Source organism: Hyperoodon ampullatus, assembly GCF_949752795.1.
Source record: "Hyperoodon ampullatus genome assembly, chromosome: 10".
NCBI classification, from domain to species: Eukaryota; Metazoa; Chordata; class Mammalia; order Artiodactyla; family Ziphiidae; genus Hyperoodon; species Hyperoodon ampullatus.
The window spans coordinates 4,612,116-4,636,657 of NC_136923.1; the positions used below are offsets into that span (position 1 = coordinate 4,612,116).

Consider the following 24,542-nt stretch of genomic DNA (forward strand, 5'->3'; position numbering starts at 1 on the left):
CGTAGGAATAGCGCTTTATAGTTTACAAAGCAGTTTCAAACATCAGGATGAGCCTCTCAGGAGCCTCACTTTGTATATACTTGGTGGTACTGTTATCCCCATTTTCCAGGTGAGGAAACTGAGGCTCAGATAGGTTGACAGCTTGCCCGTGATCACTTCTGGGGTAGCTGGGCTGGAACCTGACACTGAGCCGATAAGGGGGTGTGTTAAAGTCCTCTGTCCACCAGCTGCGAGGCAGGAGGGGTTATCAGCCTCATCAAGCACGTTTTCTCTCTTTCTGTGGGATGCCACGGCTGAGAAGACCCTGCAGGGCTGGAGACTGGGTCCTAGTGAACACAGAGACTCCGAAGGGAGGAGTGGGTGGGCCCTCCCCTCCCGTGATCCCTCCCGTGGTCCCTCCCATGCCAGGTCAAGGTCAACAGAGAAACCTCCCCTCCAGGTTCAGGATGACCCCAAGTGTCCCAGAGCCAGCTGTGGGCAGAAATAAGAATTCAGTAGCACCACCTGCTGGCTGCCGTCCCCACCTAGCTGCCCTCTCACTGTCATTCATACTTTCTCCATCCTCCTAAACTTGCTTTCAGGAAAGGCTCTGGTAGCTCAGGTACAATGCAATTCGGTTTCTAATCATGGCTCAAGCGTGTGGCCTCCACTTAAGGACACACATTCTCTCCACCCAATTTCCGACCTGAGTGATGGGGCTGGGGAGGGCTGGCCTCAGGCAGGACCAACTCATCCCCCCTCCTTGGGACTGCAAGCCAGGGTGGCCGCCCTCTCCGTGTCCCCACTGCCGTTCCCGAACGCAGGACGGGGTGAGGTGTTGAGGAAGTGGGGACCTTTGCAACCTCCGCATCTGCGGCCCTTCCTGGAGCACAGTGGCCTCTTTACAGATGTTCCGGGGCAGCCAGAGAGTCTCCCCGTCCCGTCCTCTGTCTCGCTCTCTCCATCAGCACCCCTCCCTCTGCTCTCTTGGCTCTCTTCGTTCCCTCTCCTCCTTTGCCTCCGTCTGCCCCATCCACCTCCCTGCCTCTCAGGCACTTTCCCTTTTCAAATCTCTATGTAAAGAAACTTTCCTAACAGTAAAAACTGTTCAGCAATGGGACTAACTGTCTTGCCCGTAATGAGTTCCCCAGCAGGGAGGCAGTTGAACGAGGCAGGGTGGTCGTCCTTCCTGAATGTTGACAAGGTGACTTCACCTTCTGGGTTTGGGCTGGACCATGGCTGCTGATGCTGAGATTCACCTAGTGTGCATTGCTTCAGGATTCAAGGTGGTTTCAGGATAGTCCATGTATTTAAAACTGTAGTGCTGGGCCTCATGTAAGAACATGTGTATTTGAAGATCAGACGTTTTTGTTGTGAGAAAGAAGTCGTACATTCTTTATAATCTTAATGTTTATTAAATTTACTTTAATTTTTAAAAAATATTTATTTGGTTGCACTGGGTCTTAGTTGTGGCAAGCAGGCTCCTTAACTGCAGCTCTTAGGCTCCTTAGTTGCGGCTCACCAGCTCCTTAGTTGTAACATGTGACGTCCTGAGTTGTTGCAGGCGGGCTTCTTAGTTGCAGCTCGCAGCCTCCTTAGTTGCAGCACATGGGCTCCTTAGTTGTGGCATGCAAAGTCTTAATTGCGGCATGCATGTGGGATCTAGTTCCCTGACCAGGGATCGAACCCAGGCCCCCTGCATTGGGAACGCAGAGTCTTATCCACTGCGCCACCAGGGAACTCCCTAAATTTACTTTAATTGTTTAAGTACGTAATCATGATACAGAAATTTTAGAAAACAGAGGCAAGAAGGGAAAATAATCATTCCTAATTCCATACCCCTGACACTATAACTGTTTACATTTCATTCCCTTTCAGCTTTTTCCTTCATTCATTTTTTACACAGCTGTGTTAGGGTGGGAAGACAGCTTTGTACCCCTTCCTGATTTCTTAGCACTACGCGTGAATGTTTTTACATAGTCATCAGCTTCACCATTTTTACACCAGGGAGCAGATGCCTATAGTTTCTTTAGACTTTGTTTTGAAAGAACAGCCCATGAACCTCTTCAAAGATGGATAATTGTAAAGCAAGAGCTGTATATTTCTTCAGAGAAGGAATTACCCAACTTCTTACCCATCTTGTAAAAGAAGAGTGTGCCCCCAGGTTCCCACAAGGAAGGGGAGGACGGAGCACGCTTTAAACCTGCTCCATACTGGGAGCTGTGGGGGGCTCCTTGGGCATCAGTTACCTGTGATCACCAGGTGCGTGTTCTCACCCCCATTTCACAGGGTCTGAGACACTGGTGTGGGGTCCCGTGCCGTCAGTATGTACCCAGGGCTCCAAAGCCACGGAGGAGCTGCCTGGGGGACTGTGCTCAGTCCAGTCGACTCATGAGTAACAGGCCTCTCGGGGTTTCAGGATTTCCATGGAGCTGTCATGGGGGCCTTGGATGAGATGGACCAAGAGGGCAAGGACACGTTGGCCAGGGAGGAGCTGCGACATGGCCTGAGTGAGCTCCCACCCATCCGCGACCTTCACCAGGGGATCCTGGAGGAGCTGGAGGAGAGGCTGTCACACTGGTGAGTGGCCCCGGACCCCCATCCCCACCTCATTGCCATGGGGAATGCAGGAGGCGGGGTAAAAACCCCACCATGTGAAATGGTGTCTCCATTTGACTGGGGGGGAAGCTGAGACACAGAGGGGTTAGGTCGTTCACCCAAAGTAAAACAACCGTGGGAGAGTCGACCTGGGATCCCCACCGGGGATGCAATGCCAACCTTCACCATCCAACACCGTGTGGTCACAAGGCTGAGTTCTTGCTGTCCTGTCCGCCCCATCCTTGGCTGCAGGGAGAGCCAGCAGAAGGTGGCTGATGTCTTCCTGGCCCGGGAGCAGGAGTTTGAGCACCATGCCGCTCACATCCAGCAGTTTGATAGGTACCTGAGTCTGCTGGGTGAGAACTGCCTCCATGTCCCCCGGCTAGCAGCTGCCGTCCGAGAGTTTGAGGTGGGTCATCGGTAGTCCAAGAACCCGCTCTAAGGATGCAGGGGTGGGGGTGGGCATGGAAGGGCTTAATGCAAATCAGTGGGGCTTCCTAGTGGGGCAGACGGGCAGACCTGGGGGTAGGGAGGAGAGGGTGACCCAGCAGGAGGGAAAACCCAGAACATCCCCTATTGGGCCATCGATGACAACTTCATGAGCACCAGCCATGGGGAGAGTTTTAGTAGCTGTTTCTCTGTCCAGGAGAGAAGCACAAAGCAAGCTGGGGCCCTAAGCCACTAGAGTGACCAACAAATGACCACCAACTGGGGATCCAGTTACTGGGCAGCAAAATCAGGGATTTTTTTCTACCACTAACATTAGATGCAAAGCAGGGTCTCGGAGCGACGTATAACTGAGTGTAGCACAGTCTGTGAGCCTGAAAGAATGAACTGTCAGAGTGGGGCGGTGCTAATCTGGGAGGACACCCTGGAGGAGGGGAACCTGGTTTTGGAGATGCTCAGCCTGGCCAGGAGAAGGCATGGAGGGAACATGTGTGGATGGGCTCATGTGGGATGCCGTAAGCCCAGAGACCTCAGGCAGGGGTCTCTGATGGAGTTTTGTTCTCCTGTCTCTTGGGAGCAGCAGAGTCAGCAAGGAGGTGGCCAGAACGTGAAGCACCGGCTGCTGAGGGTGGTTCAGCGCCTGTTCCAGTACCAAGTGCTCCTCACAGGTGGGTCCCACAGGAGGTCAAGGTGCACCGAGCTGGTGCGGGGAGGGGAAGCACCTGCAGAGGGGTTGGGGAGGCCTGGCAAGGTATGCGATGAGACCTCCCCTCCCACTGTAGCAGGAAGGGGTGGGAGGGAGGATGCCGTCACCCCCTGCGTAGGTGCCAGGCCCAGCCACCACCTTCCCTCCGGCTGAGCTTTGGACCCCCTGCTGCCACGTGGAAACTTGCCTGAGTGGCCACTTGCTACGTCTCCCTTAAGCCTCTCCCGTCCTAACACACAGGAACTCACACCTTCCCCTGGGCTGCATTTCCTCCCTGGCTCAGTGGGTCTCATTTCCCTAAAGCTGTCTTATCACCAAAGCCCTCTTGAATCAGCGGATGTTTTCCCCCTTGGACCTGCTGGCCCTCTCTGTGGCTTTGCCGCTGACCACTTCCTGCTTCTCGAAGCCCTTTCCTCCCGGGGCTTCTGTGGTATACTCTCTCCCTGCCTCCCTCTGACCCCTCTGACCGCTCCCTCTCCATCTCTGCTGGCCACTCTCCATGGCCCCGTAAATGTTAGTGATTCTTGGGGCTCTGCCCCAGGTCCTCATTTCTTCCTTCTGTACAAACTTCCCCCAGGAATGTCATCCCCTCCCCTACCTCTGCCTGCCAGAAACACCCTTACCTCTGTCCTGAGCAACTGCCTTCTAAATGGACAGAGACCCCTGGCTCAGGAGCTGGTGCTCTGGTGGGGAAGATGGAACTACACACATAGAGATAGGAATGTAACTCCAGGGACCAACCAGGCTGTAAGAAAAGACATTAGGGCCAGGAGATGGAGGATTTATTCATCTAATTCAACCAGTATTTATTAATCACCTACTATGTACCAGGCTCTGTGCTAGATGCTGGAAAGGTAGAAGTGAATTAAACAGTCAAACTCTGTGACTCTATGGAGCTTATACTCGAACAAACAAATAAGGAAATAAAAGTATAATATGTCCATGATAAGAGCTTTACAGAAAAATAAAGCAGATTAAGGACATTCAGGGGAACAGGGATGCTGTATTAGATCCATCCCTCAGGGAAGACCTGTCTGAGGAGGTAACATTGAACAGAGATATCAGTGAAGTGAGGACATGAGCGATATGAAGATCTGGAAGAAGAGAGTACCAGGTGGAGGAAATAGTAAGTGCAAAGGCCCTGGGGTCTGAGCAAGCTTGGCATGTTCAAGAAGTAGCAAGAATGCCTACATTGCCCCACTAAACGAGAGGCATGGAGAGGTAGCTGGAGCAAGGCCAGCCCGTGTCGAGCCTTACAGGTGTTAATGTGTTAAGGGTCTGACACATCCCACTCTACCATGTTGCTGGTCACATCTGTCTCCCCCAGCCGACTGTGTGCTTCTTTGGCATAGCACAGTGCCAGGCACACAGCAGGTGCTGAATAAATATTTGTGGAATGAGTGAATGAATGACTAGTGGTGGTGGGCGTGATGCTGGTAGTGATTCTGGGGGCCCAGTTTTACGCCAGTGTGTTCTTGTGATGGGCTAACAGAAGAGAGGGTGGGCACCTCATTCTTCTGGAAGTCTCATTCCGTCTCTGGAGACAGAGGGGCTCCTGTTGTGGACACGAGGGGCTGGCCTCACCAGGGCAAACTGACTCCTGGCTCTTGTTCTGTCTGCAGACTATTTAAATAACCTTTGCCCGGACTCGGCTGAGTACGATAACACGCAGGGTAAGTCCGGTGTGAACCCAGAGGAAGGGGATACATTCCTGTTTTGGTCCCTTTCCCCAACTCTGGACTCTACACCAGATCCCAGGCACACAACACAGCCCCCTCCCACCAGCTGGGTATGCGGGGGACGTGAGGCCTCCGGGGCTGCCAGGTGACTCCCCTTCACCTCAACCATGGGGAATCCCTGGGATGGGCTGACGTCCAGTCAGAGGAGGAGAAGGAGGTGACCAGAATTCAGTGACAGGAGGTAGTGCCAGGTCTAAAAATCTTACCCAGACTCCCTGTTTCCTCCCAGTTCTGTGTGGCTGTCCCTGCATACGACCTGCCGGGGCAGTCCCTATTTTAACATTTTCTAGTTACAGCCAAGGCAACTAAGGCACGGGGTGGTCACGTGACTGTCAAGGTCACTTAGGCAGTAGTGGCCAAGCTGGGATTGGGCCAGTGACCTGACCCGGCCATGGGAGGAATTGGTGCCACCCATACACAAGGCCCTGCAGGGGAACCTGCGTGGGGAGAGGCGAGGAGGTGGCAGCTAGCCCGGCCCGCCCCAGGATGCCCAGCGCTCAGCTCTGCTTCTTTCTGTAGGTGCGCTGACCCTCATCTCCAAGGTCACAGACCGCGCCAGTGACAGCATGGAGCAAGGGGTAAGTCCAGCCCTGGGCAGCTTCCGTTGGCTGCAGGTTCCAGGAGCCCCTCCACCCTGCACAGGTCTGCCTTGTGATACCCCACTTCTTGGTGAGGGGTGCAGGCAACCATTTATCTCATGGGATCTTGCAACGAGCCACGGGTTCTGGCCCTGACATTTGCTGTGTGACCTCAGGTACTGTGTGTCCCTCTCTGGGTCTCCAGTTCACCATTTATTTGAATAGTGAGGGAGGCTGCAGACTTGCACAAACCTGATAAGTAGTGCCCAGACTGTGGTCTGAGAACATTTGCGTTAGCACCTGGAGTGGTCTGTAAACTACAGATTCCTAGGCACGTCTTAGGTCTTCCCAGTTGGAACTTCTGGGATAGGGTCCAGAGATAGGCATTTTTAACAAGAACCCCAAGTAAATGGCCCACAAAAGTTTGAGAGCCGTTCATCCACGAGAACATGTGAGCTCTAAGCGCACGCCTGGTTCTGGCAGTGTATAACTCTGCATTTGGGAGATACTGATCAGATGCTTACTGCGTTTCTGTCCAGGATGGCCAGTTTTATCCCACCTCCCAACTCTTTTCCAGTGGTTACCACAGTTACTTGTGTCCACATATTTTCCGCTCCTCTAAGCAGTAAATATGCTAGAGCTTTGTGTTAAGAATGATTCTGAGGCTGAGTCCTAGACCAGTGGGAAAGAGTTCAGTGATTGGTTAGTGATGTCTTCCACAGGCAGAGGTGGGAGTGATGGTGGTATGCATGCCAAGCTGTTGCTCAGCTTTGCTGTGGCAGGTATGCAGAGCATCCATATAATGAGTCATCAGCAGATAGAAATAGGGGAAAGGAAATAACGTCTCTTGGACCCCTGCTGCATGTCAGGTCTTGTATTGGGGTCTGGAGATGCAGAGCTAAGACGTGAATCCCAGCCCTTGAGGAAATCACAGCTTAGTGGAGCAGTAAATACGTGGACATGAAGAACCATGATGAACATAGTGAGGGAGAGAGAGAAAGTGCTACAAGGTTCAGAGAAGGGAGTCGTCTCTCCAGCAGGGAGATCACTGAGAAGCAATGATACAGGAGGAGACCACACAGGGAGGACTGTGCGTGTGCCATGAAGGCAGAGGGAGCAAGGGTGGTCCAGGAAGAGGGCCTGGCCTGGGCACAGACATGGAGATGGGAAAGTGCTGGACATGTCGGAGTTCAGAGGGTCACCCAGCGTGGCTGGAAGATGGGAACAGTGTAGGTGCGGTCGGAAAAGAGTCTGAGGGGAGAAGTCAAGGTGGCTGGTGGAGGCATATGCAAGTGTGGAGGCTGAAGACAGCTGGGTGCAAAATCCAGTGGGTCAGACACGCTGTTGTCATCAGGACCCTGCGGTGTCCGTGAGCTCCCTGCTCTTTGTCATTTTGGCATTTTGTCCATACAGTGAGATTTCCCTCACTGTAGCCAAAAAACAGAGGTGCTTTGGAGTCGGCGCCCTGTCGTGACGTAGCAGCAGATGGGCTGGGCTGCCTACACTTCCCTTTAGGAGGGATATGCCTCTGCTTCCAAAAGGAAAAACTGGGTCAGGAAGGGCTGTGTCTTCCCTCCTGTGGCGAGCTCCTGCACATGGCCCCTGCCTGGAGGAGGAACTGGAGTAGCCCACGGCCAAACGCCCTCCTGGCTTTCTCCAAGGGCCAGGCTTGATGCTACGCCAAGATGCAGGCTGGCCGTTGTCTCTCCAGCTGCCTGCGGACACTGAACCAGGCCTGCTCTGGACTAGTGGCCTCCACCTCACGCCTGCTGGGATCGGGCTAGGACCCTGCCTGAGCCATGGGCGGGCAGGTCCAGATAACCCAACCCCGACGCAGACTCAGTGGCTGTGAGTGTTCCTGAAAGATGGACTGGGGCTCTGCCTCTCCCCGACCCCGGTCCCCCTCCAGCTCAGGCCTCATCACCTCCCAGCTCTGCCATTCCATCCTCCATCTGGCAACCAGAGTGATCCTATTAAAATATGTTTGATGGTGCCAGAACTCCTTTTTGCAAAGTCTTCCATGCATCTAGATGGCCTTCAGTAGAATCTGGAAAGTACTTATTGTTTGTGAGGACCAGTGAAGGCTCCTTGGAGGAGGGCAGCGTTCGTTTGGGATTTATGCTCACATCAAACCATTACCACAGTTCCTCACACAGGTCATAGCTGGAGGTATGGTTTCCAGGAAAAGCCAGATCCCACCACCCCGCCAATCCAAAATGGGACCCACATACCATCAAACACACAGTCTGAAACACCACCATCCCCACCTCTCCCCAGCCCCTGGCTACCACCATTCTGCTTTCTGAATAGAGCTTTTTTGGGAACAATTTTAAATGTATAGAAAACACTGAGAAGATTATACAGAAAGTTCGCATGCATGCCACAGTTTCCCCTGTTACGAACATCTTATATTAGCATGGTACATTTGTTACAGTAAAGAACCAATATTGATGTAGTATTATTAATTAAAGACCATAGTTTATTCAGATTTGCTTAATTTTTGCCTAATGTTTTCTCCAGGTTCTCATCCAGGATATCGCATCACTTTTATTTTTATTTTTTTGTTGTTGTTTTGGTTTTTGGGTTTTTTTTCACACACACACACACTGTATTTTATTTTTACAAGAGATAAATAAACTGACACCAAGCATTATAAATGGATGACCACAACAAAAACAACAATGATTGCAATTACTAAACATGAAACACTCATACTATGTCATAATATTGACATTCTGTCCAGTAATCCTCCACTGTAACAGCTCCTTTACTTTGCAGTGGAAATTGATTTGTATATTTTTTGCCTCTGAGTCCTTGTGGGACTTTTTTTTTATTCAAACAGAAAGTCACAAAAATTATAATCATCCTCATCAGTTCACTCAGTCCCATGTAATTAATTTTTTTTTCATCTTGATCTTTTGTTAGCACTTTTATGAGTTCATCAGTTTTCCATTAGAGTTCTGAAAATGCTTATTCATTCAGTTCAGCAGTATAGTCAGTTACCAGAAACCTGTACTTGTCAGAGTCTTTTCCATGAATTCCTTGAAGGTGAAACTCTTTTATAGGAACATTTTTGCAAAAGCATCAGAGTATACCCAGAACTGTCTGTAAATGACAAAAGACTTAAAAATGACCACGGTTAAAGATTTGATGAAAGTTCATAATAATGCAATTGACAAGGAAATTTAGTTATTTCTTTTTTTTTTTTTTTTTTTTTTTTTTTTTTTTTGTGGTATGCGGGCCTCTCACTGTTGTGGCCTCTCCCGTTGCGGAGCACAGGCTCCGGATGCGCAGGCTCAGCAGCCATGGCTCACGGGCCCAGCCGCTCCGCGGCATATGGGATCCTCCCAGACCGGGGCACGAACCCGTATCCCCTGCATCGGCAGGCGGACTCTCAACCACTGCGCCACCAGGGAGGCCCCTAGTTATTTCTGAGATATACATTTTTAAGTAATAACTAGAATTATAACTTATAACGTTATACCAGAACATATAAGATTTTAAAATATTTATTGCATCACTTTTAGATGTCATGTTTCCTTAGGCTCCTTTGACTGTGACAGTTTCTCAGGCTTTCTTTGTTTTTGATAACTTTGACAGTTTTGAAGAATACCTATCAGTTATAGTGTAGGATGCCCTCTGTTGGGATTTGTCTGATGTTTTTCTCATGATGAGACTAGGTTTGTAGTTTAGGCGGAAGAAGACCACAGAAAGTACTACTCTCATCATATCATATGAAGGGTACATACTGGCAACCTGTTGTATGACTGTTGATGTTGACCGTGATCACCTGGCCAAGGTTGTGTTTGTCGGATTTCTCCATGTAAAGTTCCACCCCCACCTGCCCTGTCTGTACTCTTTGGAGGAAAGTCACTATGCACAGCCCACATTTAAGGAATGAGGAATTATGCTCCCTCTCCTTGAGAGCAGAGTATCTACCTAAATTACTTGGAATTCTTCTGCAAGGGAGATTTGTCTCTTCTCTCTCATTTATTAATGTATTCACCAATTCTAAATAAATTATTTATATCAGTAAGAATTCACGTATATTTATTTTATGTTTGAGTTCTAATCCCATCTACTTTATTTTATTTCTCAAATTGTTCCATCTTTGGCCATTGAGAACCTGGCCAGTTGGTTCCTGTGCCTCTTTCACATACCCCCATTGATGTGGGTTTGGGTGGGGATTTTTATTTTGTTTATTTATTTTTTGAGCACTTCCTTACTTTCTGGCACTACAAGATGCTCCAGGTTCGTGTTGTATATTTTCTGCTTCTCCAGGGAGGCTTGGTTCCTTTAATTGGTTAATGGTATTAGAAACCAAGATCTGGGCACCAGGTTTGCTCATTGCTATTGGGGTATCATTTCTTCTAGATTCTCTTAGCTATAGAGCAAAGTAATAAATGTGTATATACCAACCTGTGTATATACTCATATCTATAACTATTTCTATATATAACCACCTGTATTAAGCTAGATATGAGTTCTTACTGATGTCTTCAACTCTAATTCTTACCAAACGGATCATTCCAGCCTCCTTCCCTGGCTTATCTGTAAATTTCCACTCCAACAGGGAGAAACCTGGCTCCTGCCATCCAACACCCATTTATTTAATTGATCAGTTTACCTTCCTTCTTGAAAAATATTTTTCCTGGGTATAGGAATCTGGGTTGACCAGTATTTTCTTTCAGTACTTTAAAGATGCCATGCCACTGTCTTATGGCCCGCCTAGTTTCTGATGAGAAATCTGCTGCAATGTTTATATTTATCCTCATTATGTAATGTGTCCCTTTTTTACTAGTTGCCTTCAAGATCTTCTCTTTACATTTGACTTCTAGAAGTTTGACTATGATATCTAAGTATGTGTGTTTTGGAGGGGTGTGGCATTTATCCTGTTGTGATTCTTTTTTTTTTTTTTTTTTTTGTGGTACGCGGGCCTCTCACTGCTGCGGCCTCTCCCGTTGCGGAGCACAGGCTCCGGACGCGCAGGCTCAGCAGCCATGGCTCACGGGCCCAGCCGCTCCGCGGCATATGGGATCCTCCCAGACCGGGGCACGAACCCGTATCCCCTGCATCGGCAGGCGGACTCTCAACCACTGCGCCACCAGGGAGGCCCCTGTTGTGATTCTTAAACGTCCTGGACCTGTGGTTTGTTGTTGTTCATTAATTTTGGAAAATTCTCTTGGATGCCCTGTTCTTCCTCGCCACCCCCACACTCTATTTTCTCTTTGTGTTTCAGTTTGGTGAATCTCAACTTACCTATCTCCAAGTTCATTCATTCATTCCTCAGCTGTGTTCAGTTTGCTGTTAAGCCTGTCAAAGGAATTCTTCATTTCTGATACCACATTTCTTATTTTTCACATTTCCATCTGTTCATGCATGCTGTCTACCTTTTCCACTGGCTCCTTTAACATATTAATCGTAGTTATTCTAATGTCCCTGTCTGATGGCTCCAACATCTGTGTCACCTCACATTCTGGTTTTCTTGAATGCTTTATCTCTTGAAAATGAGTTGGGGTTTGTTCTTGTTTTTTTGTGTTTCCCATAATGTTTGATCAAATACCAGATGTTATGTGTAGAAGAACTGTAGAGACTGGGGGAAATAGTGTCTACCTCCAGAAGTGGACATGCTTCTTTTTTACTCATGCCATTCGTGTCGAGGGTGGGAGTTGCATCAATCCAGTCAGTAGTCGAGCTGAGTTTAGGTCTTGTTGTCACCATCCTCGCCTTCAGAGCCCCACAGACGTCATGCTCCTCCAGAAGGGGGCTGCCGTTACCTGATGCTGTTGGTTGGGCCTGAGGTGCTGGCGCGTTTTCTCGTGTTCCTGCTCCATCTTTGGAGATCTCTTTGTTCTTGCCCCTTCCCCTTCTCAGGGGTCGACCGCTGTTTCCTCTTACTCGGTGCTAGGCTCGCAGGTCACAGCTCTCCTGGACGAGCCTCAGTCTTAAGTGGGGCCCGTGAGCCAGGCTCTCTCAGCATTCCTGCCCCTGTGCTGCATGGTGGCAAAACTCTGCTGTGAGTCTGTGGCGGGTCTTTGACGGGTTTCTGCTTTGTGTTGGTGCACAATCCTGGGCCTGAGAGGTGACCCACCTCTTCTTGGAACAGATAGCTTTTGCTTCTGCCCTTTCCCCGGAAGCAGTGGGCGGCTCTTTGCCTGGGCTCTGGGAGTGGGAGGGTTGCCCCACCTCCCCCAGTGGCTGAAGGGTTTTGTACCTGAGAGGGGTCTGTGGAAGTGGGCAGGGTTTTCTTCCAGCCCCCAGTGGTAGCCTGCTTGCCTTCACCACCAAGAGGGGGTTCTCTCTAGCCCCAGTCTTCCTTGTAAGTACCTGGCAGAAACTCCTGGAAAAGAGCTTGCAAGTGACTGCAGATGCCCCTTGTGGCTGGGGCTTCCTGTTATCCTGAACTGTCCCACCAGCCCACACCTGACCTTTAAGAACCTATTAACATTTTAGCTGCTTTCTTCTCACCTTTTTTATGCCGACCACCTCCTCCCCATGTGTTGCCAAAGGCAGAATAGGTCATTCCTCTTGTGTTTCCGTGGTGGGGCTGTGGTCCGTCTTTGGGACTCAGTTCGCCCAGTGGCCTTGGGAGCCCACCTCTCCCATAGGCATAAGAAGAGTTATGCTTTTGCAGACAATATGGCTTTTTCTCCCTGTTAGGTTGGGGGCATGGTTTCCTTGCAGCTCCTACATGATAAGCGGAAGTGGAACAACTTATATACATTTTTAATGGGTAGGATTTTATGCCCTAAACTGGGGACAGTGTCAAGGCCTGAAATTCAAAACATTTTCTCTACACACAATTTTCACCTTGTTCATTGACTTTAGAAACAACCCTGCAAAAGATTAAGGGGCATGTGCCCCGTGGGTTAGGTGCTTGTCATTTCTCATTTTACGGGATGCTGTGCATAGGCCTGGGGGCATGTCACCTTACGTATTGTGGATTCCCAGTGAGGGACCGACAGGGAGCTCCCAGCACACTTATTTTTCTGGAGGGAGCACGGAGCATTTCCTCCACAGGTGCTACGGTTTTTTGGTTATTCTCTCTCAGGCCCTGCCCGCCCCCCGCCCCCGCAAAGGGCGCAAGCCCACAGAGCCAGTCCAGCCTTGGACATCTGTCACCTCTGGATTATTGAGGTCCGGGTGCTCCAGGCGTTACGGGGGACACAGGCTAGGGTAGGAGCAGAGGCCGGGAGACAAACGGGTATCGGACGGCACAGCGAAGCCACGTGACCCTCTCCATGGCGTGCAGAAAGATGGCAGTGTCAGACCCCAGGCCCAGAGAGACAAGCCTGCTGGTAGGCAGTCCGCACAGGTGGCATCCTGCAGACCCAGGCTCAACTCCTGGTCCCGCCACCGACAGGAGGTCAGATTGGGAGCAAGTCCCTTCTGGGCTGCATTTCCTCCTTTGAAGTGGAAACAGTGCCACTCCTCACAGAGGAGGTGAGGCGTCCTGACCATCGCCCCCTCACCCTGCTCCCGCCCGCAGGAAAACCTACAGAAGCTGGTCCACATTGAGCACAGCGTTCGGGGCCAAGGGGACCTCCTCCAGCCAGGAAGGGTGAGTGCCACCACCGCTGCCAAGGGCCAGGGCAAGGGCAAGGGGCAGCCCGGCAGGCAGGCGAGGCCTTGATAAGCCCCATTGTTCAGCTGGGCTGGCCCCAGGCAGGCCTGGCTGCAGGTGCCGTTTACCCAGGAGGGTGGGGGGAGGGCAAGGGCTCTGCTGGGCTCCCCAGGTCCCCCAGCTGCCTCCCCTGGGGTTTTCTGCTTTCAGGGCCTTTAAAGAAACAGTGCCATTTGGGTTCCGTGTCCCTCTGAGAAAAAGAGACACCAGTATTCTTAGTTTAGTCCAGTTGCTGGGAGATCAGGGAAAACATCTCTCAGGAACCCCAACAAAGCATTTTAAAAGTAACATTTTGGGGGATTTCCCTGGTGGCGCAGTGGTTAAGAATCCGCCTGCCAATGCAGGGGGCACGGGTTTAAGCCCAGGTCTGGGAAGATGCCACGGAGCAACTAAGCCCATGCGCCACAACCACTGAGCCTGTGCTCTAGAGCCCGCAAGCCACAACTACTGAGCCTGCGTGCTGCAACTACTGAAGCCCACGCACCTAGAGCCCATGCTCTGCAACAACAGAAGCCACCGCAGTGAGAAGCCCTTGCACCACAACAAAGAGTAGCCCCCGCTCGCCGCAACTAGAGAAAGCCCGCGCACAGCAGCGAAGACCCAGTGCAGACAAAAATAAATAAATAAATTTAGAAATAACATTTTTTAAGAGACAAATTTACCCACTTTTAAGCTTCCAAATGGAAAACATAAAACTCAGCTCAAGGGCTTCCCTGGTGGCTCAGTGGTTGAGAGTCTGCCTGTGGATGCAGGGGACACGGGTTCGTTCCCCGGTCCGGGAAGATCCCACATGCCGCGGAACGGCTAGGCCCCTGAGCCATGGCTGCTGAGCCTGCGCGTCCGGAGCCTGTGCTCCGCAACGGGAGAGGCCACAACAGTGAGAGGCCTGCATACCACAAAAAAAAAAAAAAAAAAAAAAAAACTCAGCTCAAGAATAGTCAAAAATGTGTTTATTACCTATTCCAGTCCATGAAGGACAAGGAACAAAGGAATGAGAGATTGCACTTAGGTGTAGAATCACACCTAATGTTTTGGCCCGAGTCATCAGTTTAGTGAATATTTATTAAACATCTATTTGTATCGTCCAGAATTGAGGGGGCTGTAGCAACTGTTCACAGGTCTTCAGCTGTTTTAGCAAACTTTCAAAAGCTCTGTTCCAATTGGACCCCTTGTGGTAGCGAACCAGCAAGCGAGTCATTGTTTGGACCACTCTGTGGCCAGAACGGTGTCTGGGGTTGGTGTAATTCAAGGTGGATGCTCCTGAAAGGCCAGGTGCCTGTCCCCAGAGCTGCTCCACCAAACACGGAGCACATCTCCTAAGCTGGGAATTCTCCCACGAGTTGCTCTCTGGTACTCTGAGAGGCACCGTAATTTGTTTCCCACTAAAGGGCCTCCCCCACCCTTCTCCAGGACATAGTGGGGTGTCACTCTGACCACGGAGGTCTGCTTCTCTCCCCACAGGAGTTTCTGAAGGAAGGGACACTGATGAAAGTAACAGGGAAAAACAGACGCCCCCGACACCTGTTTCTGGTAAGTACCTGGCCCCCATCCAGGCCCCAGGACTGTCAAGTTCTGTAAGGTGTTCTGGGGCAGTACTCAAGGACGGCTGGAAGCAAAGGGGATACTAGACCAGAGCCTAATCCTTAGGGGGCGGATCATTCTGAATAGCAGAGCTTTCCAGAAAGCTGAGGGCTTTACAACCCATCCCTAATGTATTACTTGAACGATTTTGAGGGGGATGTTGCCAAAATTTAATTACCCAGGTGCCCATCCTAAAACCAAGAAGTTCTTAAACCAGGAATAGCTGGTCAACTGCCTTATCTAACAAGCGAGAAAACAGATCCAGAAAGGAGGGTTGACTTGGCTGGATCTCCCCGCAGGTCGGTGTCAGAGGTCCAGAAGGGAACCAGGGTTCTGACCCAAGCCCAGCCCTTTCTCCACTGTGCACAGGATGGGATATACGTAACATTTTTGATGATTTACCGCCACAGTCTGGAACACCAGGGAATGTCCAGGTCACTGAGCTACAAGCAGCTCTTTGCCCCAGTCCTGAGACCTGGCTCCCCCTGCGCTGCAAGTTGTTTTGCCTTTTAAGTTCTCTCTGCTGGATGTAATTTTTCTCTCTGCTCCTTCACTGTTAGCTGTCATCTCTTGTTACTGTCAGTTGTGGCTGCCCTAACAGCCTCCTTACACTTTGTTACAATCGTGTGCAGAGCAAAAGGAGAGAGGCTCTGAGTCAGTGTGTAGGAACAGGCCGACAAAGAAAGGGCATTGGAGGAACGGGAATAGCATAAGCAAACGTAGAGGCGGGAGGAGCGTGGTGTGTCTGGAGGACCTCTGTGAGTCTTGTGGAGTCATTGGCTGCAGGTGGGGTCTTCCACTCACGAGCTGGGTCTACACCAGGCCTCAGATAGACCCTCTGCCAGTTGGGGACTGAATTCCAGAGAGGGCTCATGGTCCTGAGCAGGGGAATCCTGAGCCTGACCGAAGCGGCACGTCTGCGGCTGCCCATCAGGGTTTGGGGAGCCTCTGTGGCACATGTCCCGAGGCCCCAGCCCGACCTCAGTGGATCACTCCACTCCTCATAGAGCACGAGGGGCGTCGAGCTTAGAGGCTCTTCTCCCTCTGTTCCCTCCTCGCAGCCACCTGTCACCTCCCGTGAGAACCCCTCCCTCTGGCTGGCTGGTGCTGCAGTGCAAGGCAGGCAGCGTGGTCCTGGACCACTCATAGAGCCCTGGGTGCTCGTGGCATTGCCATGGCAGCAGGGGCTCGAGGGGCAGCCACAGGAAGGCTGGAACTGCTGTGGTAGTGACACAGGCGGGTTCCCCAGGGTGGGCGGGGTGTGGCTACCACCAACACACTACCCTGCACACACTTGGAGGCACCCTCATTTACTCGTGACCCTGGCTCTGCCACTGATGAGCTTTGTGATCCTGGGAGGTTGTCTAGCCAATCTGTGCCTCGGTTTCTCCCTTTGTGAAATGGGGATGATGATAACAGCACCTGCCTGAGGGAATTGCTGGGGGATGAACTGAGATCATTCCGGGGGCTTAGCCCAGCACCTGGCCTGCCCGGGAGTGCACGTGGAATGGCCAGTAGTTCTTGTCACTGTTAGAAGAACAGAGCCAGAAGGGGCTTTGAAGGTTCCTCTGACCCAGGGGTTGGCCTACTGCCTGTTTTGTTCAGAAAGGTCTGTTGGAACGCAGCCTCATGCATTCTTTTATGATTGTCGGTGGCTGCTTTTAGGCTGTAGCAGCTGAGTTGAGCAGTTGCGACAGAGACCATCTGGCCCACAAAAACTGAAATATTTACTATCTGGCCTTTTACGAAAAAAATTGCCAACCCTTGTCTATTCCAACTCTGTTTAGACAGTGAGGCCCAGAGAGAGGAAGGGTTTGCCTGAGGTCACACAGCAGCTCAGTGCCCAGGCCGGGTCTCCCGTACCACCCTGGCCAGAAGCGCCAGGAGAGCTGGTGGCAGGAAAACTCACCCATTCTGTCCCCTCAGCAGACTCTGTCTGCAGGGAGAGGAGTGTAAATCCTGAGTTCTTGCTCCATTTCAGACCCCGAGATGCCTTGTCCTGTTGTATCCTCAGGACACCCCTAGTCTGCCTTGGCTCCCACGCATAGGGCCTCACTGGGGGCCACTGTCGATGTTTGTAGTGATGTGGGGGTGGGGATGTCCTCCGCTTGGCAGGTGAGGAGGCTGAGGCTCAGAGAGGGCAACAGCTTGTCCATAGTCACAGAGCTGCTGCAGAGCAGGGTCAGGACTGACGGCCCACAGCCCCACCCAGAGCGTGACGTCGGCTCTTCAAGCTGTAAACTTTTAGCCAAACAGAAACACTCTCTCCAGAGGAGAAGTGACTCTCCTTATGTTTCTTCATCTCTGCCCTGCTTCGGGGCAGGAAGCTTCAGTTGTTCATTCAACAAATATTAATTGAGCACCTACTGCGTTGCTGGAGGTACGGCGGTGAATAGAACACACCAGCTCCCTTCCCCAAGGAGCTTCCCCCTTCCCTCCCTTCCTTCCTTCACTTTGCTTGGTAGAGGCTTAATTAATTAATTAATTAATTTTTAATATTTTATTTATTTATTTATATTTTTGGCTGTGTTGGGTCTTAGTTGCGACACGGGGGATCTTTGTTGCGGCATTCGTGATCTTCCGTTGCGGCGTGCGGGCTTCTCTCTAGTTGTGCAGGCTTCTCTCTAGTTGAGGCGCGTGGGCTCAGTAGTTGTGGCGCGCGGGCTTAGTTGCCCCACGGCATGTGGGATCTTAGTTCCCTGAACAGGGGTTGAACCTGTGTCCCCTGCATTGGAAGGTGGATTCTTTACCACTGGACCACCAGGGAAGTCCCTGAGGCTTAATTTATATAGAGTTAAATGCATCAATTTTAAGTGTACGTGTTAGTATGTGTTGACAATTGTATATCATCGTGTGACCACCACCTGGGTCAAGGTACAGAACATATCCAGCCCCTAGAAAGTTCCCCTGTACGCCTTGTCAGGCACCTTCCCCCACCCCCACCCCAGGCAACCACTGGCCTTGTTTCCATCAGTATAGATTAGTTTTGCCTGCTCTGGAGCTTCATATAAATGTTATGAAGCAGCGTGTACTCCAGAGTCTGGCTTCTTTCCCTGGCATGTGTTGGAGGTTGAGCCCTGTCAACAGGCATGTATCTGTCTGCTCTGTGGTTACTGTGTGGCTGTGAGGTGTGAATGAACCACAGTTTCTGTGTCTAGTCACCTGTTGATGGACGTTTGGATTGTTTTCCTTTGGGACTGTTATGAATAAGCCTCTAGGAACGTTCCCATACCTGACTTTTTTTTTTTTTTTTTTTTTGGTACGCGGGCCTCTCACTGCTGCGGCCTCTCCCGTTACGGAGCACAGGCTCCGGACGCACAGGCTCAGCGGCCATGGCTCACGGGCCCAGCCGCTCCGCGGCATGCGGGATCCTCCCGGACCGGGGCACGAACCCGTGTCCCCTGCATCAGCAGGCGGACTGTGAACCACTGCGCCACCAGGGAAGCCTCCCATACCTGACTTTTTGTGGGCATCTACATCTGTTCCTCCTGGGTGTTTATGTCAGAGTGGAATTGCGGGGAAGGGTGTCCCGTTTCAGCCCAGAGTGGTTTTGCTCTCCTGTGTGGGTCACGGGGAATGCAAGATGCCTCTGCTCAGTGCTGCTCCAGGCCACACCCAGCACAGCCTTCTGGGGCCAAGACATGTCTGATGGGGTTCCCCTCTCCCCAGATGAGTGATGTGCTCCTGTACACGTATCCCCAGAAGGACGGCAAGTACCGGCTGAAGAACGCATTGGCCGTGGCCAGCATGAAGGTAGATACCTGGGGTGGGTGCCCTGGGGTGGCCGGGGGGACCCCAGGGGAGGCAGAGACACAGCCCTGCTTGTGGAGCTCACAGACCAGCTGAGGTGAGGGAGCCTGGGTTGTGAGTTACAGCAGGATTCTGTTGTAGGTAGTCCAGGGAGAGTGAGGGTGAGGGAGGCCTCCTGGGCGGGGGAGCCGAGTCCCTTAGAGTGGATAATATTTGGACAAATAGGGAAGGGAGAGAACGAAGGGGTCCTAGGAGGAGGGAAATGCATAAGGAAAGGCTTGGAGGGAGGAAACAAGCAGGTGTTTTTTTTCAATTGTGGTAAAATATGCATAATATAAATTAACCATTTTTAAGTATACAATTTGGCAGCATCAGGTACATTCACGTTATTGTACTGCCACTGCCACCATCCACCCCAGAAATCTTTTCATCTTTCCAGTGTGAAGCTCTGTCCCCATTAAACACTAATTCCCCCTCCCCGCTCCCCTAGGCGCTGGGAGCCACCATCCTACTCTCTTGTCTCTATGAATTTAGCTACTCTAGGGACCTCATATAAGTGGAATCATATGCGATATTTGTCCTTTTGTGACTGGCTTACTTCACTGAGCATAATGTCCTCAAGCCTCATCCATGTGGTAGCAAGTGTCAGAATCTCCTTCCTTTTTAAGGCTGAATAATACTCCATCGTATGTGTAGACCACACTTTGTGTACCCATCATCCATCCATGGACACTTGGGTTACCTACACCTTTTGGCTGCTGTGAATAATGTACATGGGAGTGCAAATACCTATTCAAGTGGCAGATATTTCTTAAATGTGAGAGAGATGCCAGCCCAGCTGGACATTCTCATGGGTGAGCTTGGAGAGAAGGGAAGGTGACACAGCTGTGACCTCACTTGCTGTAACTTGGGTCCCACATACGGGGCTGGTTGGGAGCTGATGGGGATTCTCAATGAGCAGGAAGTTTTAGGAAGTTAATTCCAGCCCAGCGTGGGGACAGGGTCAGAGAGGGGAGCCCTCAAGTGGGGGAACTGGGTGCGGACTGTCACTTGGGAGGGTGGAGGGACGGGAGGGAAAGAGCTGTAGGGGCCCTGCAGGGGCTTTCCTGCTCCTGAGGCTCCTAACCCGGCGAAGGGGAAGGGAAGCACCTGTTCAGCTGGGAGGCGGCTTCCCTTTTTGAACCAAAGCTTCTGCTCAGGAGTCTGTGACAGAGGCCGTGAGGGAGGGTGGCCACTGGACAGGTACTTGTCCAGAACGATGGGTTCTAAGAGGGCTGCTCGTAGCCTTCCTGGGTGTGGGCTGGTGGCCACAGAGTTGGAGTCGGCAGCCGAGCCCTCACCGCACGCGTGCGCGCACACACAAACACACACACACACACAAACACACACACCCCCGTCTTCCACGTAAGAAGGGTTTGCCCTTTACAGTGAGGACACTCAGGCTCAGAGTGGGGCAGTGGCAGGACCCCTCCCACCCCCATCCTGAGGGGCCGCTGTTGGTTTCCAGGTCAGCCGCCCTGTGATGGAGAAAGTGCCCTATGCCCTGAAGATCGAGACTTCCGAGTCCTGCCTGACCCTGTCTGCAAGGTAGGAGGAGGGGAGAGGAGGGGGCTCTGGGGCAGAAGGGGCGAACATTTGGAATAACAGGTGCTGGAAGCGTTGTCATTTTTATCTCGGTATCCTTTTGGGTAAAGGACTTTTGTCTTTTCATTATTTCTTGTTCTTTTTTGGATCACAGACCTCTTGGAGAATCTGGTAAAACTATGGCTTCTCTCCCCAGAAAAAAAATGAGCATACACATAAAACTTTACATAGAATCTCAGGGGTTTCCAGAGCCCGTTGCTTAAACATAAAAATATTTCATCGTTGTAAAACCCTAAGGATTATGGGGTCTTTGCAGCAGTAAGAAAAGTTACAGTCAGTGAGAAGTGCAGAGTGCACCTTAGTTCACAAAATGGTCTGCGTTTAGCCTTCCAGGTCTGGAGAGTGAGAGAAAAATAAGGAGTGAGCATTCATCATTTTACTTTCCCTGTTTGGGAGTAAGGCCTTTCTATCAGAGATGGCTGTTTTCTTTAGGCCCTCGAGCTCTGCCCCGGGGACCCTTCCTCGCTGGCTTCTGGCAGAGAAAGGGCTCCCTCCTCCCTCTTTCAGGGCAACGCCAGGTCAAGCCTGGGTGCGGAGGGGGGGCTCAGAAACCAGGGAGTGGGGGCTCCTGCCAGGGGCCTCTCTGGGCACAGTAGGGGTACAGAGTTCCCCAGGTTGGGGTGTCTTCCCTCCCAGCCAGCGTGTGACCCGGGCAGCAGCAGGTCCCTTTGTGGGCGTGGTTCTGGGTATGGGATGGGACTTCCGGCCTGACGCACATGCTCTCTCATAGATGCGCTTTCCCGTCCTCAGTGCCCAGTCGTGTGCTGAGGATACAAACTGTCTAAGCCTTGATTTGCTCAGAAGAGCCCACTTTACGGGTTGGAAAGTTATGACCTAGCAGCATAACTGCTGTAATAGTAGTGATGACAAAGGTGACATGCCCTGGGCACCTGCCAGGTGTCAGGCGCCTCCTCGGATCCTCAGCACCACCCCTGGAGGTGGGGCCTGCAGCTTCTCCCATGTGCAGGGAGTTGAGGCCTAGAGAGGGGTTCCACATCCATGTGAGGCAGAACTGGTGTTCAAACGCAGGACTGTGTGAGCCAGAGCACTTCTCCACTCCTATCTACTGCCTGAGGGGGTGGAAATAGCCTTGGAAATTCTAAGGAGTGACCCCTCCATCTGGGGAAGTGAGGGAAGGCTTCCTGGAGGAGGTGATGCCTGGGTGGGTTTCCATGGCCTCTCCTCTCCTTATCTCTAGGTAAAATCAGGGGCATGAGGAGGCCCAGGGTATGGTTTCCTTTTGCCCAGCCGTGAAGTGAGGAGAGTGACAGGCCATGCTCAGCCCTTCAGGTGGGGCTGCCCATCTCTCCTAGGCAGAGGCACTGCCCTTTGGCCAGTGGCCTCAAGGAGCCACTGTCACTGTCAGGCCGGTCACCTTCCTGCTAGCCCCAGATACTTCACGCTGAAGCTTCCAGGGGGCTCGTGCATCTCCTTCTAGGGATGTGGCGTCTGGCTGCCCACCGCCCTCCCTCCCAGGCCAAACTGGTCCCTTCCTCTGGTTTGAGTCCGCACACTTCGTATGGGGTGGGAACGACATCTAGGGGGCTCTGTGAGAATTTCCACCCTGAAGCTGCTCTGGGGCGGCTCAGGCCAGGTGTGGCTCTCACCACTCAGGAGACCCTGCCGGGCTCGGAGCGGGGATGGGAAGTCTTCGTTTTGGATGAGTGAGTGGGAAGTTGTGTGGGAAACTGAGGAGGAAGATGGAGAGAGTGGGACGGTGGCCGTTGCCAGCATTTATCCACCCACCCTCCCAGTGGTACCCGGCCCTCAGCCCCCTGCCAGCCTGCCCTCCTAAAGTGTGGGACCCCTTGCTTTTGCACGGTGCTGTGTCCTCGACAGAGTCCTCCACACCACACGTGTCATTTGGTCCCTACAACAGCCCTGGGAGTTAGAGGAGCAGTGTTGGATGTTCCGTTGTTACAGGCAGAGCCCGAAGACAAGTAACGTTTGGGGCCGCCTGCTCGGAAGCAGAGGTGCCGCGGTGCAAGCCTTGGCCCATCTGGCGGGTGGCTGGGCTGGCCAGTGGGGTTTCAGGCATGGGGGAGAGAGGCTCTGGCGTGGGGGAGGGGCAGGGGCCCCCAGGACGTGTTCCGCCCCCAGAGGGCGGAAGGCAGAGCCCTTGTGCACCCCTCGCTCACTCCAGCTCGTGCCCGCAGCTCCTGTGCAGAGAGGGACGAGTGGCACAGCTGTCTGAGCAGAGCCCTCCCTGAGGATTACAAGGCCCAGGCCCTGGCTGCCTTCCAGCACAGCGTGGAGGTGAGCGGGCTTTCTGGGGCATCCGTCTCACAGACCTGGGTTTCCCTGGGGCCCTTGCACACCCACGAGGCTGCGCATCTCCTTCCTTCAGGACCCTGGGTCCTCCCCGTGCCCGGCTCAGGGTGATCACTGTGCAGCCCAGAGCCTGGCACCTACGACTCTGTTTGTAACCGAGGTCAGCTCCCTGGGGGTTGCAGGGGAGCCTGTAGAAGTGGAGTCCACCCCACCCACACACGTGCACACCCCGTACGGGGTAGGGGGGTACCCATCCAGTTGGTCTCCTGACCCCACTGCTTGCCGAATTCCGCTGTTCCAGATACGGGAGAGGCTGGGGGTCAGCCTGGGGGAGAGGCCCCCGACCCTAGTGCCTGTCACACACGTGATGATGTGCATGAACTGCGGCTGTGACTTCTCCCTCACCCTGAGGCGCCACCACTGCCACGCCTGCGGAAAGGTGAGTCCCCGTCAGGGGGCTGTGGGCGTGGCGGCGGCGGCAGGTGGGGACCGGGGGGCGTCCAGCAGCTGCTGCGTGTCGGGCCCAGAGTGGGGCATGTTCACACCAACCCTGTGAAGTTAATTCCCCTTTTACTGATACCCTCCCACCAGGACTCCAGATCCCAGGCCCATCCCACTACACCAGCAAGCTCTCAAAAGGAAGTCATAGCGGATGTGGTGGTTATCCTGGGATGAAAAGCATCCTGTCACGGTTAAGGGCCCGGGCTCATCAGAAAAACAGATCAGCTTACAGCATGGTGATGATAGTTAGCAAAAGTGTAGTGTATATTTGAAAGTTGCTAAGAGAGTAGATCTTAAAAGTTCTCATGGCAAGAAAAGAAAATTGTAACTGTAAGTGGTAGATGGATGCTAACTGGCCATTGTGCTGATCATTTCATCATACAGTCTCCCTTGATATCCACAGGGGATTGGTTCTAGGATCCTAGGATCCCTGTGGCTACCAAAATCCGAGGATGCTCAAGCCCCTTATGTAAAATGGTGTAGTAGTTGCATGTAACCTACACACATCCTCCCATATACTTTAAGTCATCTCTAGATCGCTTATAATGCCTAATACAATGTAAATGCTATGTGAATAGTTATAAATACAGCATGAATTCCGTGTAAACAGTGGCCAGCACACGGCAAATTAACATTTTGCTTTTGAAACTTTCTGGAATATTTCTAATATTTTTGATCCACAGTTGGTTGAATCCATGGATATGGAACCCACAGACATGGAGGGCCCACTGTATATATGTATATTGAATCATTACATTGTACACCTGAAACTAAAATAATGTTATGTATCGCTTATATCTCAATTTTTAGAAAAGAAAAACAGATAAGCACCTGCACAGAAACATAATTACTGTGCTCAGAGCACGGGGCCCTGGAGGAGGTGGGAGCGAGCGGGCAGGGGGCGCAGTCGCGTCACTGTGCGCGTGCTGGGAGGGTGGGACCCTCTGACACGCATCACCCCACCAGATCGTCTGCCGGAACTGCTCAAGGAACAAGTACCCTCTGAAGTACCTCAAGGACCGCATGGCCAAGGTGTGTGACGGCTGCTACGGGGAGCTGAAGAAGAGGGGCGGGGACATCCCAGGCCTGATGAGAGGTACCGGGGACCACCCTCCCTTTCTTCC

At 52.0% G+C, this 24,542-nt stretch overlaps 1 protein-coding gene across 2 annotated transcripts in view; it reads left to right on the forward strand.

Moving 5' to 3' along the window:
• The window catches only part of FGD5 (FYVE, RhoGEF and PH domain containing 5), a gene marked incomplete at its 3' end in the record, with an annotated part of 107,190 nt that overhangs the window by 72,888 nt on the left and 9,760 nt on the right, over positions 1-24,542 (forward strand). For both annotated transcript variants that reach the window (XM_079713917.1, XM_079713918.1), the window contains exons 5-16: positions 2,399-2,559; positions 2,830-2,986; positions 3,605-3,692; positions 5,353-5,403; positions 5,989-6,047; positions 13,537-13,608; positions 15,133-15,201; positions 18,922-19,005; positions 20,510-20,589; positions 22,803-22,902; positions 23,219-23,356; positions 24,385-24,514. In XM_079713917.1, coding sequence (XP_079570043.1) covers positions 2,399-2,559; positions 2,830-2,986; positions 3,605-3,692; positions 5,353-5,403; positions 5,989-6,047; positions 13,537-13,608; positions 15,133-15,201; positions 18,922-19,005; positions 20,510-20,589; positions 22,803-22,902; positions 23,219-23,356; positions 24,385-24,514 — 1,189 coding nt within the window. The remainder of the gene's footprint in view (positions 1-2,398; positions 2,560-2,829; positions 2,987-3,604; positions 3,693-5,352; positions 5,404-5,988; positions 6,048-13,536; positions 13,609-15,132; positions 15,202-18,921; positions 19,006-20,509; positions 20,590-22,802; positions 22,903-23,218; positions 23,357-24,384; positions 24,515-24,542) is intronic.